Consider the following 18,588-nt stretch of genomic DNA (forward strand, 5'->3'; position numbering starts at 1 on the left):
AAGCACTGTGAACAGTAACAATGGTAAAGAAACAAAGGCCTTGCCTTCAAAGATCAAAATGCATTGCTTAAGCTCATTCAGCTATATTCATTTACAGAGAAAACAATTTTCTTTTTTCAAAAACGTGGTGAAAACTAGGTTAATACTTCCAATTCATCTCCATATTTTTAATTCAGCAAGAGGAAAAAGTAACCATCAACATTTATGGGGTTGTGCTGTAAGGTTCTGAAGAGAAATTGAAATAGGATCAATTGAAATCAGTTAAACATAATTTAAAAAAAAAGCATAACATAGTAAAAAAATTCACACTGACTTGCACATGCCTTAAAGGCCTAGATAAACAGCCTTTTGCAGGTTTTAAATATGATCATGTGGGGTTTTTTGTTACCACATCAGTTATCTGGTAACAAAAATGTTTTATGTTACACAGACCCTGAGTTGCTGGTACTGCACTAAAGTTACATTTGTTTTATTAAAGTCTATGGGAGTAAACCACTTGCAATGCTATAATGTGGTAAAAAAATTCAAGCAGACTTTGGGTTGTATAATTAGTTTGGTTTAGTTTTTTGGGGTTGGTTTATTTTTGGCGGTTTTTTCCTGGGTTTTTTTGGGGGGGTTGATTTTGGGTGGGTTTGAGTAGGTTTTTTTTTGGGGAGGTGGTGCCAGGGGTGTTTGGTGAGGAGGCTTGGAGGATTTGGGTTTGCTTTGTCTGGAGCAATTGAGATCTAGTGTTGTTTTTCTTGTTGGGGGAAGTAGCTGGGTTTTCTGTTGGTTTGGGGGTTTTTTGAGGCTTTTTTTTTTTTTTTTTTTTTAATTAAATCAAGCCTGAAAAGAACTGCTCTAAACAGCCTGAAAGTGCAACTCAGTTAAGGACAATAAAAACCCAGGCACCCAGATGAAGTAGCTTCAGAGGTTAAAACCCCACTCTATCATTTGCATCATAATGGGATCGGCTGTTTTGCACAACAAAGAAAAAGTCATAAAGCTGACGGGGACTATTAGCCCCTTTTGAAAAGGCTACAAACCCCACTATTAGCATGCAAATAAATATTTTCTAGAAGCCTGATGGTGTGAGAAACACTTCTCAGTAGTAACACAGGGACCATATTGTTCTGGTCTGGTGCTGAGCCACTTTGGGGTAGTTTCCAGATAATTTTCCATATCAACTCTATGTCACCTGTTAAAGGTGAGATCCCAGACTGGCTTCTGCATAATGGCTCTAGCTTCACCTTCATTTCAACATAAGGTTCCCTTCCTTGATAGTGATGTTGGATTATGATAATTAGATATTATTTACCTACCACTTCTGTGCATTATACCCTGCACTTTACAGAGCTGGGACTTCAAAATGGCCAAGTGACCTAAAATTATCAATGCTATACAGAACAAGAAACACAGAATCATAATAGTTTGGGTTGAAAGAACCTTTAAAGGCAAAACATGCAATGAGCAGAGACATCTTCAACTCAAATCAGGTTGCTGAAACCCCTGTCCAGACTGACCTTGAACATTTCCAGGGATGGATATAATCCCTGTGGGTGACTTGTTCCACTGTCTCACCACTCTCTCTATAAAACACTTCTCCCTTATATAGCATCTAAACTGACCCTCTTTTAGTTTAAAAAGGAGGACCCCTTCTCCTGCTGCAACCTATCTGATACAAACTGTCCCAATCTTTCCTAAAAGCTCCCTTCAAGTACTTAAAGGCTATTATGAGGTCTCTCTGGACCCTTTTCTTCTCAAAGTCAAACCCCAACTCTCTCAGCCTTTCCTCATAGCAGAGGTGTTTCAGCCCTCTGATCATCTTTGTGGCCCTCAACCACGAGGTACACCAACTCCAAACAGCTGCAAAAAGCTCTTCTGCAAATGAGGAGTAAACCACAGCACTAGACAGTGCTGATTTGCCTGTCCATCAAATGATGAGTTGCACTGTAACCCTCTAAACAACCAGGTTGGGTGGCATAGAGGTAACCAAGCATGAAATTCTCATTGTTTCTGTTGGCTCTTTCATGCACACAGCAGTGGCACAGGAGGCCAGAAAAGGCTTGATTCTAACCTTCCTCTTCCAGCCAGCTCTCCTATTGGAAACCACCAGTTTACCACTGCTCTGAACCACCAGGAGGAAAGGAATGGAAATTGATCAAGCTAAATCTTCCTCCTGGCACCATTCCCTTTGCCAGTAGTTCACACACCTCCTCTGCCATAGGGGAAGGATATATAAAAGCCCTTTCACTGCCAGCACTAGACACACTTTGAGTGATTCCAGGGAAAACCTCGCCCTTGTTTCTGAATGTACAGCTCTTGCTGTAAGCAACTGATCTTAACACATTTCAGCAGAAGTTGTTGTCAGCTCTTGAGTGTTTTACATGTGAAATGAACATGTCTGATGCATAAGACTGAACCAGGTTCTGGAATCTGGACACTGATATGCTCTACGTTCTGTCTGCAGCAACAGGCATGTTTCTGCTCTTGACTTTGAGGGAGTGTTGCTACCAAGGAGGTAGTTAAGTTCATTCTCCACAGGATTATCCCTTCTGTACAGGGGAAGACAAAGAAGGGTGCCAGCCTTATAACAGGGGGTGAGCTGAGGACACCTGCTCTCTTGGCAGCAGAGCAAAACCACTATTCACACTAGCTACTAAACAGCCACCTAATGGTAATGCCATGCAATCACCACCAATCTGAACTCACATTAATGTCCTAAAGTGAAAAGACTCAACGTCTCTATATCAGTCCTCTAAGGCAATTAGTTACCTCTCCCTCCACCCAACTTGTTTTGGATATTGGATTGGAATGCTGGAAAAAAACGTCCATCACTTCCTAGATGTAGGCAGTGTAGGTTGTAACACTGACTAGAAGCTACATGTTGGCAGCAGAGTATAGTAACAACACTTTTGGTTATTAACAGCTGGATACTTCTGTCCTCAAAAATTCCAAAGATTTCCAGTTGTGGTTGTTTTCAAATGTTATCAAAAAAACCCTCATTTGCAGTCATGCAGACAGGAGTAGCATTTCATTTCTCAATATCAAATTAATTATATTTATACCATTAATTACATTATTACATTGAAAATAATTCAAAATTAGCACTTGTTGCCCTCAGAAGCTGCAGAAGCTTTCAAAATATATGTACAGATATTAAGCATCATGAGAACTTTACTTAAGTCCAGTAAATTTAGCCTGTAAGCAATAAGCAATATAGTTAACACTACATTTTTCTTTCTCTGTTTAATAATATAATACAAAAAACTTAGCACATTTTCCTATCTTTCTAAGGGGAGTATATGCCCTGATTGTAAATGTATAAGCTATTGCATTTAATTTCATTTTGGACTGAGCAAACAGAGATAAAACTGACTTGAAATTCAGTACAATTTTTCATGGGTAAGAAACTTCCCTTAAAGCACACTTTAAAATAAAATTTCCACCTGAGTAATTCATTGGGCCTAAAACTTCAGAGATGTCTTCATCGTGAGATCAAATTCAACTGGAATATTTTAACTGAATTATAACAAATAATATAGCTGAAAAGGAGGCTTCTGCTGGAAATACCATGGTATTCTGTCACAGCAGTGAAAATGTAGGTATATCTTAGTCAGCTTCTGCCAAAGCAGCAACAAATTCTATGTCTCTCCAAAATCAAAATAAATACAGGAACTCTGCTGGCAGCAATATTAGGCTGGCATTGTAAAAGTAAATAGAAACTCCATTGACCAAACCCACTGTTATTTCCATGCCATAGCAGAGAAGAGCAGGTTTGTCTCAAAAGGTTCTCCTGGTACTGTTTCAGAACTGATATTTATAAGTTTGTACCATGAGTCAAAATGCAAATTGCTTGTTTAATGAAACATGATGATAATGAAAATGATGACCTCCTGGTCATCAAAACAATCTCTTTTTTTCTTTTTTTAACTACATGCTGTCCCATTCCCTTTTTCAGTCTTGAGGAAAGTGGGGGAAAAAAAAAACAACAAAAAACAACCAAGCAAGCAAGCAACCCCCTTCCCCCCAAAAACAGTAAAAAACCCCCCAATATTGCAACCATACCTGTTCTCTTGGGCACACCGTATTCTGCAGCCTTCCTTAGGGATCACCAAGCCCAAATGCATCCTCAGCCGACAATTGGTGGGCCCTGTGTGGGGCCACACATGAGTCCCTGGGTGCATGATAGAATATTTGATCTGCAAGAAGAGAAAGGCACATTTTTCAACACATTCTGTTTCACAACCATGGTGCTGGGAGTTACGACTTCATTTAGTCTCAACCTTGGTGATGGGTGAAAAGTGTAATGCCATCTTTTGTTTGAGTTTCAGCAGCAATTCTCGCTCATATCCTAAAGGCATTTAATACTACAAAACATATGTCTTGTGGTGTGTGAAACCAGGGGTGTGTTTATGAGTGAAAGTACATAGTTTTAATTTTACTTAAAATAACCAGTATTCACATTTCAGGCTGAAAATAATTATCTTCTGTCTACAGTCAGAAAAAACACCTTCTTTCCTATGGAAAGATTTAAAAGGATGGACAATAGGAGACATAAGGCTTGTGTTCATCAGACTGGCCAGCCCCTCTCAGATGACATATCTTTGGAGGTCACTGTCAGCCTTGGGTGTAGCAACCATGAGAAGGTGGAGTTCAAGGTCATGAAAGGATGGAGAAAGTAAAAAAGCAGAATTAGTACCCACAGCTTCAGGAGAGAATATTTGGTCTCACTCAGGGATCTGCTGAGAAAAATCCCATGAGAGAATAGGGGTCTAGGACAGCTGGTTGATTTTTAAGTAGCACCTTGTCCAAACTCAGTAATTCCTATGTGCAGGAAGCAAGGCAACCCAGAAAAAAAAAGAAACACAAAAAGGAAGCATACAGGAGGTGGAAGCAGGGTCAGGTCACCCAGGAAGACTGTAGAGACACTCTCTGCATGGGCAGGGATAAGGTTAGGAAAGTCAAAGCTCTCCTGGTGCTGAATCTGGAGATAGAATTGAAGGGTAACAGGAGAGATTGCCACAAATATCTCAGCAATAAAAGGAAGTCTAGGGAAAACATGCCCAGCTACTAAACATGACAGAATAGCTGATGAAAAAGGACAAAGGCTGAGGCACTACATATCTTCTTTGCCTCAATCGTTACTGGTATGACTGACTCTAAGCAGTGCCAGGCACCTGAGATCAGTGAAATAGACTGGAGCACTGGTGACTGATCTTCTGTGGATCAGGTTAGGGAACATTCAAACAAACTCAACAGCCTGGTTCATGGGTCCTGATGGGATGCACCCATGAAGCCTGAGGGAAATGTCTGATGTGAATCCATACATAGCCCACACAATCTTTGAAAGGTCACTGCCACCAGCAGAGGTCCCCTGGTAGAAAGGAAACGTTCCTATCTTCAAGAAGGGCAAGTAGGATGGTCTGAGGAGCTACTGTCTAGTCAGCCTCACCTCAGCCCTTGGAAAGGTTATGGAGCAAGTAATCCTGGAAACAATTTTCAAACACATGAAGGAAAAGAATGTACGTGGGTGTAGCCAGGATGGGTTTATGAAGGGGATTCTGTACTATAACAGCTCTTTATGGTAAGGTTTCTAGCTTGGTGGATATTGTTCATCTCTATGTTAAGTCTTTGAAGAGTCTACCATAAACATCCTAGTCAACAAAGTGAGGAAATAGAATCTAGATAAGTTCCCAGTGAAGAGGATTGAAGCCTCGCATTTAAGCCAGGCTCAACAAGTTATGATCAGAGACACAAAATGCAGCTGAAGGCCACTCATCAGAGGTGCATCCCAGGGCTCAGTACTGGGTCCAGCACTGTTTAAAAGCTTCACAGTGACTCAGAAGATGGGACAGAGTGCATCCCCCTCATCAAGTTTGCAGATGATAGAAAATTGAATAGGAATGGCCAATACACTACTTTTTTTTTTTTTTTTTTTTTTTTTTTTTTTTTTTTTTTTTTGATGCCTTTCATAAAACCTTGGCAGGATGGAGAAAGGACGAAACACAAATCTTAAAATACTTGACTAAAAGAAGCATAAAATTCTGCGCTAGGGAGGCATGCACCAATACAGGCTGATGGACAACTGTCTGGAAAGCAACTTTCTATAAAGAGACTGTGGGGTCCTCACAGGGGGACCCTCAAAAGGTCCTCACAGTGCCCAAATTAAACAGGAGCCAGCACTGCAGCAAAGCCACCAACAGCTTCCAGGGCTGCATTATGGAGAGCTCTGGCAGCCTGTTGAGGGAGGTTATCCTTCCCCTCAGAGTTGGTGAGGCATTCTTAAATGTTGGACCCAGTTCTGTGCTACCTACTGTGAGAGAGACATGGGCACACTGGAGCAGGTGAAGGGGTGTAAAGGGGATTAAGGGATGGGAGAATCTAACATACAAGGGGAAGCTGAGGTAGTTGGGACTGTTCAGCCTGGAGAACATAAGGTTCAAGAAAGGATCTTATCAATGCATATAAATACCTGATGAGAGGAGTGGAGAAGGCAGAGGCAGGCTCTTCTCAATGGCATCCAGAGAAAGAGGCAATGGACACAGATTGAAACACAGGAAATGCCATTTAAGCATAAGGAAACACTTTTTTTACTGTACACAGGAACAGGTTGCCCAGAGAGGGGGTAGAGTCTCTATCCTCAGAGGCATTCAAAACCTGGCTGGACACAGCAACCTGCTCTAATTCATCAACTTTGAGCAAGGGGTTGGACTAAATAATCCCCAGATACCCCTTCTCACCTCAGCCTTTTTGATTCATTCTACAACTCAGAGAACAGGAAGTGTGAATAATGCATGACAGTGATGAGAAGCACCTTTCCAACTGAGAAATGTGCACATTTGGCTGGGACAGAGTAGTTTTGATCAATCTTACAGATTAAGGTGTTGCATGCTCTTCAAGCGTTAACAAAACCAGCAGAAGACAGCGTGTGCCTCTTGTCTGAGGTTTTTTTTGTGCCTCTAAGCTGAGGTTTCAGCTTACTGGCAGTTTCTTATGACAGCAAGTGATGAGCTCCAATGGCTCTGGTGAACACAGATCCTCCCACCCAACTCTGCTACACCGTGATGTGTTAGGCCCTAACACAATGCAAACAACTGGTGATGCAGGATACTTACTAATATCTGAGCTAAACAATTTTTGTCATGCTAATATGCCAGCACTGAAGATTGATTGCTGTCGTGTACATTATCTGCCCATGCAGATCAATCTGGATATGTCTGTGAATTATATCTGCCTGCTGTGCTCAAGTGCTATAGGTAAATTGCTCTAAACTACCAATGAGTTGTAATATGGCTGCAATGTAAGAGATGTCCAGAATTAAAACTAGCTGTGATAATTTTAGTTTACTACTATTTTTAAGAAGAATGCTATAATTTTGATCATTTCCTATTGCTCTATACAGTGTCTCAGCAGCACTGAGCAGGTAGTTGATTATTTTACATTCCATTTATCTTCGACACTACATGAGGTGACCAAAGCATCCAAATCATCTATCCACCACAGAATTCCTTATTTCCTGATTGTGTTTGCTCCCATTGCTTATCAGTGCTTCTATACATGAATAGGGATCAGCTGATATTTTAAGTTTATTTTAGCAGTAACATCTGAGTCATGGCTAGCATAAAACTAAAATTTTCCTAGGCCTCTCATAATAGTGGATGTAAAACTTTAGACTTCTAGAGCATGACTTTTCAGATTATTTTACATTTATATGTTCAAAACATGTGACTACAGCTACAGCTGTAAATATACATCTCTGCAAACCATATTGTGGTGATAACATATAGGGCACCAAGAAATTAAGAACAAAACAGTAGCTCTCAAAGAGAATCTGCTCTCAGGGACAGATGCACTTTGGTTCTGGAATCAACTGAGAGCAGTTTTCTTATAGCCACATTGAGTGTGATGACTTCTCATCAGTTATATTCACTACAACCTGTCTTTGCAACCAATCCATGGAACAACAGCTTTGTTCATTCCCACAGCAGTAGCCACCCAGTGTATTTCTGCACATCAAAAGCAAGGGACTGGTCAAAAAGATGAACACATACACTCAAGGGTCTGAATTAGGGCTACATTAGCACTGTGCTTTTCAACTTTTGCATCCTTAATTTTGCCATGTGAATATTCTCACGTAGTCATTGTAGACAAAATATAATAACTTGGAAAAAAATGAAAACTTATGTCCTACAGGGCCGCTGCATGTGTATTGACCCATACAGGTCTACTGCATGATTAAGTGAGGTTAACTGATAGCTGAATAGTCATTGTAGACACTTGAAACAAATTTTATTTGCGCTCACACTCATGGATATAAAATTTCTTTCCTTCACCTTCAAGAAAGAAGCATGTGGCAGCACTATTTGGCTTCCACAAGGTGATTCTCCCTCTGTCTAATGCAGCCAGGCTGGGGTAGACAGGTGAAGTTTGTCAGAGTGAGAATCTGGCTCACCAAATTAGTCATGTGAAGTTGGGTTCAGATCAGAAAAACAAGAAAAGCTCAGGTTAGAAAGGACATAATCCAACCTCCTGCTGAAAGCAGAGTTAGGCTATGAGTCAGATCAGGTCACTTCAGGCTGAGGTTTAGTAAGGCATTACTTACTGGTTGACCCATGGTAAAGAACTACTTACGTACCTACCATGAGCTCCCAGGAAACACAAGGTAAAATGGCTCAACTCAAGAGTCCATAGAAAGGCTTCAGCTAACATATTTCACCTGGTATTTGCTGACAGTTTAAATAGGGCATATTTTTATTGTAAAGTTTATCATGTGCTTGAGGCATCATTAAATACACCAAAATTGTGCATTCCTCTGTACATGTGCCTCTATTCCTCAGAATCACCTGCTCCCAGCATTATGAATTTGCAAATATGAAGAAGTTTGCCAGGTACCTGCCCTCTTCTGCAGCCAGTAGCTTCCGGGAATCTTTCCAATAAAGCACATGTTTTCGGAACACTTTTACAAGCATTCTCATTTTTTCTCCCTAGTGAAAATAATGGATAGAGCATTGGTAAGAGCAATGAACGAATATTTCCATTTTCTGCTTTGCAGAAGACCAACAAAGCTGCCAAAGATCTGACAATGAGAGACAGGTAAATATTACTATTTCCATTTTACAGACTGTGCAACCTAAGTACTTCCATGTTGTAATATCATAGCAGCCTACATATTTTACTTTTACATTATTTGTGAACACCAAGCTTTCTACCATTTAAAAAGTGTTATTTTAAATGTATAATCATTAATGTCAATGCATAGGAAAAAAAAAGATCTAAAGTGCCCCCAGTATCATAAAATTTCAACACTAGATTATATTTTTATATAAATTTGCCTTTAATATTTTATTTTACAGTACTCTTTCATATGTGGAGTTTTATAAGACTTTAAGGTCATTCCAAGAGTTGGGCCTCACAGTGCACAGCTCAGGGGCAGGGCAGCAGGCATATTAAAGTCATATTGTTTTGCTCATACCGTTTCTGAATGACAGATCTCCCCTAGCTGGCAACACAGAATTGAGGATGTGCCTTCTCCCAAGTCCTCATCTTCCCTCAGGCTCATCTGTACTATGTATTACCAGGTAAAGAGTTGGCAGTCTTGCCAGAAGAGGAGTACACTCATTGAACAGTTACCATACTCAAGGGACCCTTAGAAGTATTTGAGGACAACATAGTTTAGAATGAAGAACTCCTGTTCATTGTCACAGGGGTCCCAAACACTGTTTTATCAGTTCCCTTCCTCTGTACATATTGATTACAAAAACAGTTCTAGAAAAATCTGTGTTGGTACCCCTTATTACACTATGTTAATCTGAGATCATGAAATTGAGGTAAGAGAAGAAATACAGAATGTTTTACCTTGTTGCCATAAGGTAAACTGGCTCCAGTCTCCTTTTTCCCGTAGGTTCTCATCTTCAGGCAGGAAGAGGCTTCGTTTTTTATCCATCACAGCAAGACCTTCATCCCGAATAAGCTTCCAGTTTTTCTCTAAGGACTGTTGTGAGAGCCATGTTACTGCACTGAGAAATTACTGTGTTTGACTTTAGTACCATTTGTATTTTTCCTGCCATTATTAGCTTTTTTTTTTTTTTAATATTTAAAAACAATAAAAGAGAGTGTTCATCGTTATTTTCAAGTTGCTTTAAATTCTATTCCCTTCTGACATGTTAAGGCAGGAAAAATAACTTTCACACCACTCTTCAGATTCAATTGCATTTGGATTGTAAGATTTCAACAATAGCCAGCCTCTTTACAGATGAGGCCTCACTTTAACTTGCATTTTGATGAGCCTAAGGGCTCTTAAAGTATTTTTTGTATTGCAAGCTAAATGTATTGAGCTTCCTAAATACTGTGCATGCAACCTGAAATCATTCCTGGAAAACCACTCATATAACCTGGAACTCCAGGTGTTGGCAGAATATTACAGGCCAAAGAGGCCAAATTTAAACACACCACTTGAGTACAAATTTGTGATTTAAACCTTCAAAAAGGCTTGCTGAGATTCACTTGCATGTGTTGATGCTATTGCAAAAATCATATACAACTTGAAATGCCAGGTGATCATTTATGGACACAATGATTGAGAACATGTGAGCTGCCTTACACTTCATACATACAAACCCACAAAACAGCAGAATTAAAATTTCTGTTCTCTGCTGCCTTAGGACATCATATTTGGAGAAATCAGATAGCTTAGAAAACCTTTTATTCTACCAATAATAAGTCTTCAATGTTATAGCAATATAAAAGGAAAATCCACAGTATAACAAGGGATCTGGATAAAAGTAACTTCAATTTCCCAGCAGCTTACTTTTCTCACTAAACTTTATTTTGGGTGAATAGTTTTCATTTTTCCTTTGTGCTCTTGAACAATGCATTTCTGTATTGACACCTTCAATCCATTTCACATTGAAATAAGCTATGGTATGTTCTCTCACTTCCTGCCTATATGATGAGTAAAAGGTGATATAGGTGCTAGGTGATATAAGTGCCCCCTTTTAGTCTTAAAACTTCATATGATTATTAGCCATCCTCATGTAAATTAAACAGTTGCATGTTCCACTTGAGTTTTTTTTACTTAAAGGAAAAGTTGATCTGACAAAATAGGTTTAAATTGCTAGATAATAAAAGGCTCAACAAAGCAAACTTGAGCTAGAACACGTTGTCTATACTACAGCTACTTTCTCCCACTAGAACAATTTTAGCTAGGCTAAAATGTATGAAAATATGGATTTCACTTCTGTTATTATAGTAATCTCTATCATAACAAATTGGTTTTTTCTCTCATCTATCAAAAAACGGGGAAGAACACTTATTTTTCCTAGTGTATTCACATTATTCTCCTATTGATGGTTTCTATAACACTAATTTACACTCATTTCTATTACACTCATTTCTATAACACTCATTTAACAGCTAGCATTAAGTAAAATTGTAAAGAGTTGTTTTGGAGTTCGTTTTTTTTTAGAATATCTTTGGAAAACTGACTTTTCCAAAATGTAAGGTACAAAAAAAAAAAAAGATTGAAAATTTCTGTCTAATCAGAGATGTATATGAGAACAGTGCTGCTAGTTATTCAGCACTACCCTATCCACAAAAGGAAATGCCAGCTTGAGTACCTGGTTTTGCACTGGCTGGAGAAGAGAACGAAGAAAATAACCTACACTCACACCAGCCTCAATTTAAAGCGATATAGAGCAACAAAACTAGAAACATTCAAAAGATATTCCAAGTTGTTCTGTGCTTCCTCAAACTCCTCCTACTTCCTCAGCTGAAAAATGGTTAGAGGGAGCATTCACCCATGCAGACAAGATGACACATGAAGAGCACTGGTGGTCCAAGGCATTGTAGGCAACAGCTGCTCTGTCACCTCCACTCTCTCAAATGCCACAGGTTGAAGGTTAACCTGTACAGGTGAGTTTTGTCCTTGTGTTTAAAGGCTCCCTCCCCAGTGTGTTAGATACAAATTTATTTGACTACATCTCATCGAATTTGAGCTAAATCCTCAATGGTTTTAGACATAAATTGTTCAGAAATCAATAGGGTTTCTGTCCTGAAAACACAGACCCCCACCTGTAAAACACACTGATGACCAACAGACAGCTACTAGGGAGAAATAAAGTGGGGAGTTCAAACACCACCCAGCCTTGGTCTCTCTGATACTACAGACTCTCAGGGATACCTTGAATAGTAAGAACACAAAAAATATTCAACCATAACGACTAAGTCCAGGACTTGGGCTTACAGCTTCTGATCCAAGAATTGGTGTCTGCAGGAAAAAAAGTTAAATATACTTATGGCTCTGTGATATGTAAGGATTCAAGCTCCAGGTTAGAGCAAAAAATTCCTATTATATTTGGTGCAGTATCCTGATTACAAGTGAAAAATCAGGAGGCAACCAGCACTGGGAGCATATGTACTTGTTTGCTAGCAGCTGATTCCCATAAAACTCCATATGGCTTTTTAAATACAGTTCCTAATAACAATTGAAGTTTACAGTTGCTGTACATCTGGCAATAATGTAGATTTTATTTAAATAGGGATTTTTAATATTGGAGGTTTTTATGTGAGACTATTACACTGAAAGTATCCTTACTCTGTGCTGTCAAACCCATTCAATGCGTGGCTATAAATGACACAGGAAGAGATTAAGAGGTTGCTACCCTTCATGTGAGGCATAACAACTGACCACACATCCATTTTAATCCACTGAACTACAAAATGAAATCGTGGTGAAGAGTTTAATGTACTTCACTTTGTTATTGAAACAGAATAGGAAAGCATTCACAATCAGTTACCACATCTCCACTGGGTAATGCTGATAACCTCCAAGGAAGGAGCAGTGTTTTAAACCATTCAAAATAGATTCCTTGTACCCATTCAATCACTCACAGAGCTTAAACATCAGCACTTGTATGCATCATCTTTGCTCTTTTCAACACAAGTCTTCCCTTAAAGCATCCAACCACACTTTAAACACACATTTCAATTTAATTTCTCCTTTGACTATGAATGTTTAGTGATCATTACCTCAACCATTAAGGCCCAGCTGTCAACCTATGGAAAAATATAAAGATATGTGCTGCTGCCAATACTTTCATTGTCTTTCTGCATTTTTCTTGATGTACTTGAAAATTTATATAATAAAATCTAAGCCATCAGAGAAAAGCAACAATACAAGTTCTACTTAAAATCAATCACCTATTCACTGTAGTAAATTTTTGGCAAAGCATCATCTGGGTCCTTTCCAAAAGTCAAAGGACACAACATGCAGAAAGGACAAAGTTACTTAAGTCATTGCCTACATATTAATTTCAGACCAGTTGAAAGTCTCTAGGATCCAACACCATTGTAACTCTTTTATTATTTTTTAAATGAGCACCAGAATAGAATAATGCTATGAATGGGGTTCTACAGAAGGTACTGGAGAAAGATGCAATGACTCAGTAAGACTGGCTGAGGAAAGCTAATCATCCCAAGGGAAAAGGATGGGTTTTTAAAGATGAAAGTAAGTTTTCCTTTCAGCTGAGATAAAAAAAGGAAGACAGTTTCTTGAATTCCCAGATCCAAAGGTCTAAAATGTCTGTAAATCAGAAACATTAGCAGAACATCTCTACATAAATCTCTGTAAGATGTCACCGACCACAGCTGTGCTGGTTAATGGAACGAACCAAAGAGAGTTCAGCTTTACTACTGCCCCAGCCCCAAATAAATGCTCAGTTAGCATTATTAAGATACCAAGTTATTGGTATAAAAATAGTTCCTTTCCATTTAACAAGCAGTGAAACTCAGAGAGAGGGTCAGGGCCTCCAGTGCTCTGTGCAGTATATATCCATACTGAATGCTACCACAGTGATTTGGAAGCATTTCCCACACAGAAGTAAGAGAAATGTAATGAAATGAAGCAGTATGAACTAACTGTTGATTGGTTTTTGCTCTGTGAGAAGGAGAAATATTTTTTTTTTAACTAAACCATGTACAGAAGTTGGAGTACTTCAGAAATTAGAAAACTAATGTCATCAATAATTTTTTGCTGCTTCCTGAAGAATACTACTTCTAGTCTTGCTTGCAGCATTGTATGTAATTAGAATTGAACCTGCTTTCTTTCAAAACTTCAAGTAGTTTCTTGAATTACAAAAAAACCCAAGAATACAAATATTTGTCCTGATGCATATAGCTACATTTTGGCTTTATACTTTAAACTGTGAGTATTGTCTTAAAGATCTTACTGTTCCGAAATTATGATACCTGTGCAAGTAAATTACTAGTCACAATTAAATCTAGACTCACTGACATATTGCTAATAAACATGTACCACGAAATGACTGGAATGAAAAGGTATTACTGAATTCCAGAGAGGCAGTTGTACTGTGGAGGTCAGGGGTGAATTTTTATCCTTGCTGGTTTTCTGAGCAGCTCTTCTAGAAGCCACTCAAAATGCTGATCCAAACCAAGGCCTCCATATACAGCCTGATTCATCTGAAAAAAACCCCTTCAAGGTGAAGCTCTGGCCATTTTGTAATATCAACTGAATTCTTTCACCCTTCAAAGCTGACTCAAGCCAAGGGTGAATGGATCATTACCTTCGGTGACATAGGAATTTGAAAGGTTTACATGTAAGGAACTGTAAAACAACACTGCATGTAGCTCTAAAATACCAATATGTATATTTCCTTTTTGTTTGACAGAAACATATTAAGAAGTTCCCAGTTTCTCCATATCTTTTATGGCAAGAAGCATCCATTCCCCACATACCTCAAGAATTAGTTCAATATGAACACATTTCATTTGCTAGTCCATAAAGCTCACTGCTTTATGGTGTGGCTGAGATTACATTGGAGAATCACACTTTAATCTAAATTTCTAGCTTTATTTTTGTTGCCATCAAAACCATAACAAAGAGCAATCTTCCTTTTTAAACTACTTTTATTTTTTTAAAATAACCATCATTCCATAGTGTTTTTTAAAATATGCTATATAACTAAGTATAAAGAAACAATCACTCTGAAGGAATTTGTTCCTTACAAATATACTTTTCTGGGTTTAAATTATTTATCCATAATAGTTTCTCCAAACAACACACCAATAACTGAAACATACAGGAAAAAAGGTTCCTCCTAATTTTTTAGGAATTATTATTAGAATTACAATAAATTAATAAAAAACAATGCAATTTTGGAAATAAAAGCTATTGTTATGAACAATAACTACTTGCCTTGCATTAAATAAATAAATAAATAAACCTTTTAAAGAATTTAAATTCTGCATTATTATATTTTGTTAAATCCATCACTGGGAATCTACACTTGTTTCTCTCATGCAATTAAAAACTTCCAAAGTCACTAAATATTACACAAGGGCTCAAAAGCACAGCCTTTCCTGACAAATTAAAAAGTCACAGTGGGTATTCCAGACATTACCAAATGCTGTCATTTTCCACTTGAGATGTTACATTTGCCTACCATGCAAATTTTGTATTTATTAATTTCAGCCATCCTGTCCCTATTCTCAAATTTGAAAATGTCTAAGCTTATTTTATAGTATCTTACTTAAATCTTGTGCTCAGTCTGACAGTGGTGTCTGGAATTCGCAGTCAGTAGTTCTGACCTTATTGATTAGCATTTTCTCTGCTTAATAACTGAAATTATACCTGCAATTTTAACAAAAATAAAAGTGTAATGAAGCCTTACCTTCACCAGTTCTGTATACCCAGTTTCCCTTGCTGTCCACCAAGGCTGAGCTTTCAGTCCCTTGACATTGTAGAGGGAGCGCTGCCAAACTGATGCAAAGTGACCTCTTTGGTATCCAAGTTCGTACCACTTGTATGCCTAAAACATTGTAGTTGTAAATAACCAAGTTCATATCAGCCAAGCTCCTACAGGAAAAAAGTAACACTTCCTGGCAAGGTAGCAGACTGTCTCTTTGGATGTTGGGGTTATTCTTTTAATAAAATATACTGATGAATATTTAAGGAAAAAATCCACAAACAAACAAAAAACCCCAAATATCAAAATAGATCAGTTGGCCAAGAGAGTCCAGTCCAACATTAACAAAACAGGACAATCTTCTCACAACCATTCACATCAAATATGGACCAGTAATTCACGCCCTGTCCTTGGACTTGGAATATCCAATTGTTTCTCATCTTGGTCAATTTCATTTTCTCTGTTTCAATCCTCTACCTACAAATGAAAGATGTCTGTCTTCTGCTGCCAGTGGAGATGCTGTGATGATGAAAACAACGATGACTTTGTGGATCTAAAGTGTTAATTATCTAATACTTAAATGCACTTGAGTTTCTTCAAATATTTTTCGCCACACCAAAATTGATCACATGACAGAAACTTGCTGAAGTTAATACTGGACCTTTGCTTGTCTTTACTCTCCCTTTACACAACTTGTTTTACTCCTGCATAGCAGCAAAAAAAAGCAAAGAAAGAAAATGAGATGCATGGAAAGAAAAGATCCAGCATTTGTAGTACTGTGACAAACCATATGCAGAGAAGTTTATACAGAGCTGCCTCCTTCCTGCCCAGCATTGCTGCCAGAGCTGCAATATGTCAGACAACTTAATTTAAAAAAAAATCCCCAAATAATCAAACAACATTTGCCCACAAAACACCATGAACTAAAAAAAAAACAAGACAGCTAAGTAGGGAAATATGAGAACAAAATTCCAGAGCGGAGGGACTGAGGCAGGCAGCAATCCCTGCCTTGAACAGAAACTGGCCAAAGTCCTTGTTGAGAGTCTGTAAACTTTCTTCAGGTTTTTGAAAAATGTGGAACTCTGATCTTTATAACTCTCCCAAAGTATGGAGCAAAGTCCGCAATACATTGTTGCCCTACAGTATTTATTTGAAGTATACAAAAGTAGTGTGGATGAACAGAATAACAGCAGATCATATATAAACTTCATCTTTTTCTCCCTAGAGAAGCTCAGTAAAATTGTGGATGGGTCAAAAAAATAATAAGGTAATACACAGTATATCTTTAAATGTTGATGTTATCTTGGTTAACTCTCTGAAATGGAAGCATTAGGATTTATAACATTGGTTCCTCAAAGTTAAAATACCAGTGAGATGTCAATAGATGGTTCATGCTGACTGCCTACACACAATTGCAATGTCTGGAGTTAGCCCAAAGGATAAGCAGAATGAATTATTTGTTTCAGCCCCTGAGTGATGAGTATGAATGTTGCTGCTCTTTAAGATATATCAGCTATTATTACCATGTATAATACAATTAATTTTTATTTATTAGAAGAATTGTGCTATGGAAATTGCCTTTACCAAGATGGAATAGGGTGAGGTGCCTCACTCATCCTTTCCATTCTCAAGACTCTCTGAGAACCAGTCCTTTTTTTCTCATGAAGGTCTTGGCAGTGGAACATGGACAGCTACAACAGTGTAGCTCTCCTTTCCAGGACAGAAATTGTTTGAGATGCACTCAGTTTATACATTCTGTGTGAAGAGTGCTTTGTTCTGTAACAACTTCCACGGTTTTAAATTCTCTTCTCTTTTCTTAAGCCAATATGGCATTTTATCAAATTATAGTTGGAGAAGGCATACTCAATACTGTACCCCTAACATTTCCCAAGGCCACATTCATAACTCCTAATTTAGCTCTAATAGATTAATATCTCCCTTCAACAAACCTTCAATGATAGCAATGTCACATCTAACTTAAATATTGATCTGCTTCCCTGATTAAATCTTGAAATTCAGCAAGTCTAGCAAGGTCAGTGAGAAAAATTTAGCTGAACAATGGACTTTCCACTGATAAATTTAGAAGTCTTCTCTATCACAAGAAGCTCATTTGTCATTAATTAAATTTTTTCTTCAGCAGATTTGACCATTAACTCCATAAACATTAACACATAATTATCCTGGGGTTAGAGATGCTGTACATTAATTACATCTCTGTGATGTCTTTATTCAAACATGTCATTGGGATGTTCTAGGCTCAGCAACTCAACTCAGAATGTTCCATGGAAATGTACAGAGAGGAGACAGAGTTAGATAGAGTGTGAAAGCAGACTCTGTGTGCATGTGTTTCTAAGTAAAATGAGGTAAACTAATTCTCACTTAAAAATGAACAATTAAAAAAAATCTCATTGGAAGAATATTGCTGAGAAGGCAATTTAACTTAAAATTTGGGTATTACATTCTAGATCTACTGCATATATAAAGTATTGTAATAAAAGTTCCATGAATTATTAAAAAAAAAGGAACCTGATGAACTTGACTTGAGAAAGGTCACATACAGAGGCTTCATCACAGCCCAGTGATGAAGTCTACAGTTCATACTGGAGAACCACCTACTGACTTGGCCACAGCACAAAAGGGGTCAGCATTTTTTACAGTTTTTTAGGTATTAATATTGCACACACGATTAGGTAAATAACTAAAAATCAGTGATTATCGTGGCTATTTCTACTCTGATTTTTAATGCTTATTCTCTTCATATTTTTCACCAAGGAACTGGCTTTTTTTTTTTTTTGCTGTTGTTTATAAATTCATGTCCATATGAAAGTACATGACTAACCAGAGTCTTCAAAAAAGCTCCTTTGCTCCCCTACCATGACCGTAGTGGAAATTCATACATTTAAAT

The 18,588-nt window shown here is 38.0% G+C and overlaps 1 protein-coding gene across 8 annotated transcripts in view; it reads right to left on the minus strand.

Annotated features, from left to right (window-relative positions):
- Positions 1 to 18,588, minus strand: part of ASPH (aspartate beta-hydroxylase) — a 110,363-nt gene that overhangs the window by 5,557 nt on the left and 86,218 nt on the right. For all 8 annotated transcript variants that reach the window (XM_054003098.1, XM_054003343.1, XM_054003406.1 and 5 more), the window contains 4 exons: positions 15,669 to 15,806; positions 9,838 to 9,973; positions 8,875 to 8,966; positions 4,048 to 4,181 (listed from right to left, as the gene is read on the minus strand). In XM_054003098.1, coding sequence (XP_053859073.1) covers positions 4,048 to 4,181; positions 8,875 to 8,966; positions 9,838 to 9,973; positions 15,669 to 15,806 — 500 coding nt within the window. The remainder of the gene's footprint in view (positions 1 to 4,047; positions 4,182 to 8,874; positions 8,967 to 9,837; positions 9,974 to 15,668; positions 15,807 to 18,588) is intronic.

The sequence above is a fragment of the Vidua macroura genome, chromosome 1 (assembly GCF_024509145.1).
Source record: "Vidua macroura isolate BioBank_ID:100142 chromosome 1, ASM2450914v1, whole genome shotgun sequence".
Lineage (NCBI taxonomy): Eukaryota > Metazoa > Chordata > Aves > Passeriformes > Viduidae > Vidua > Vidua macroura.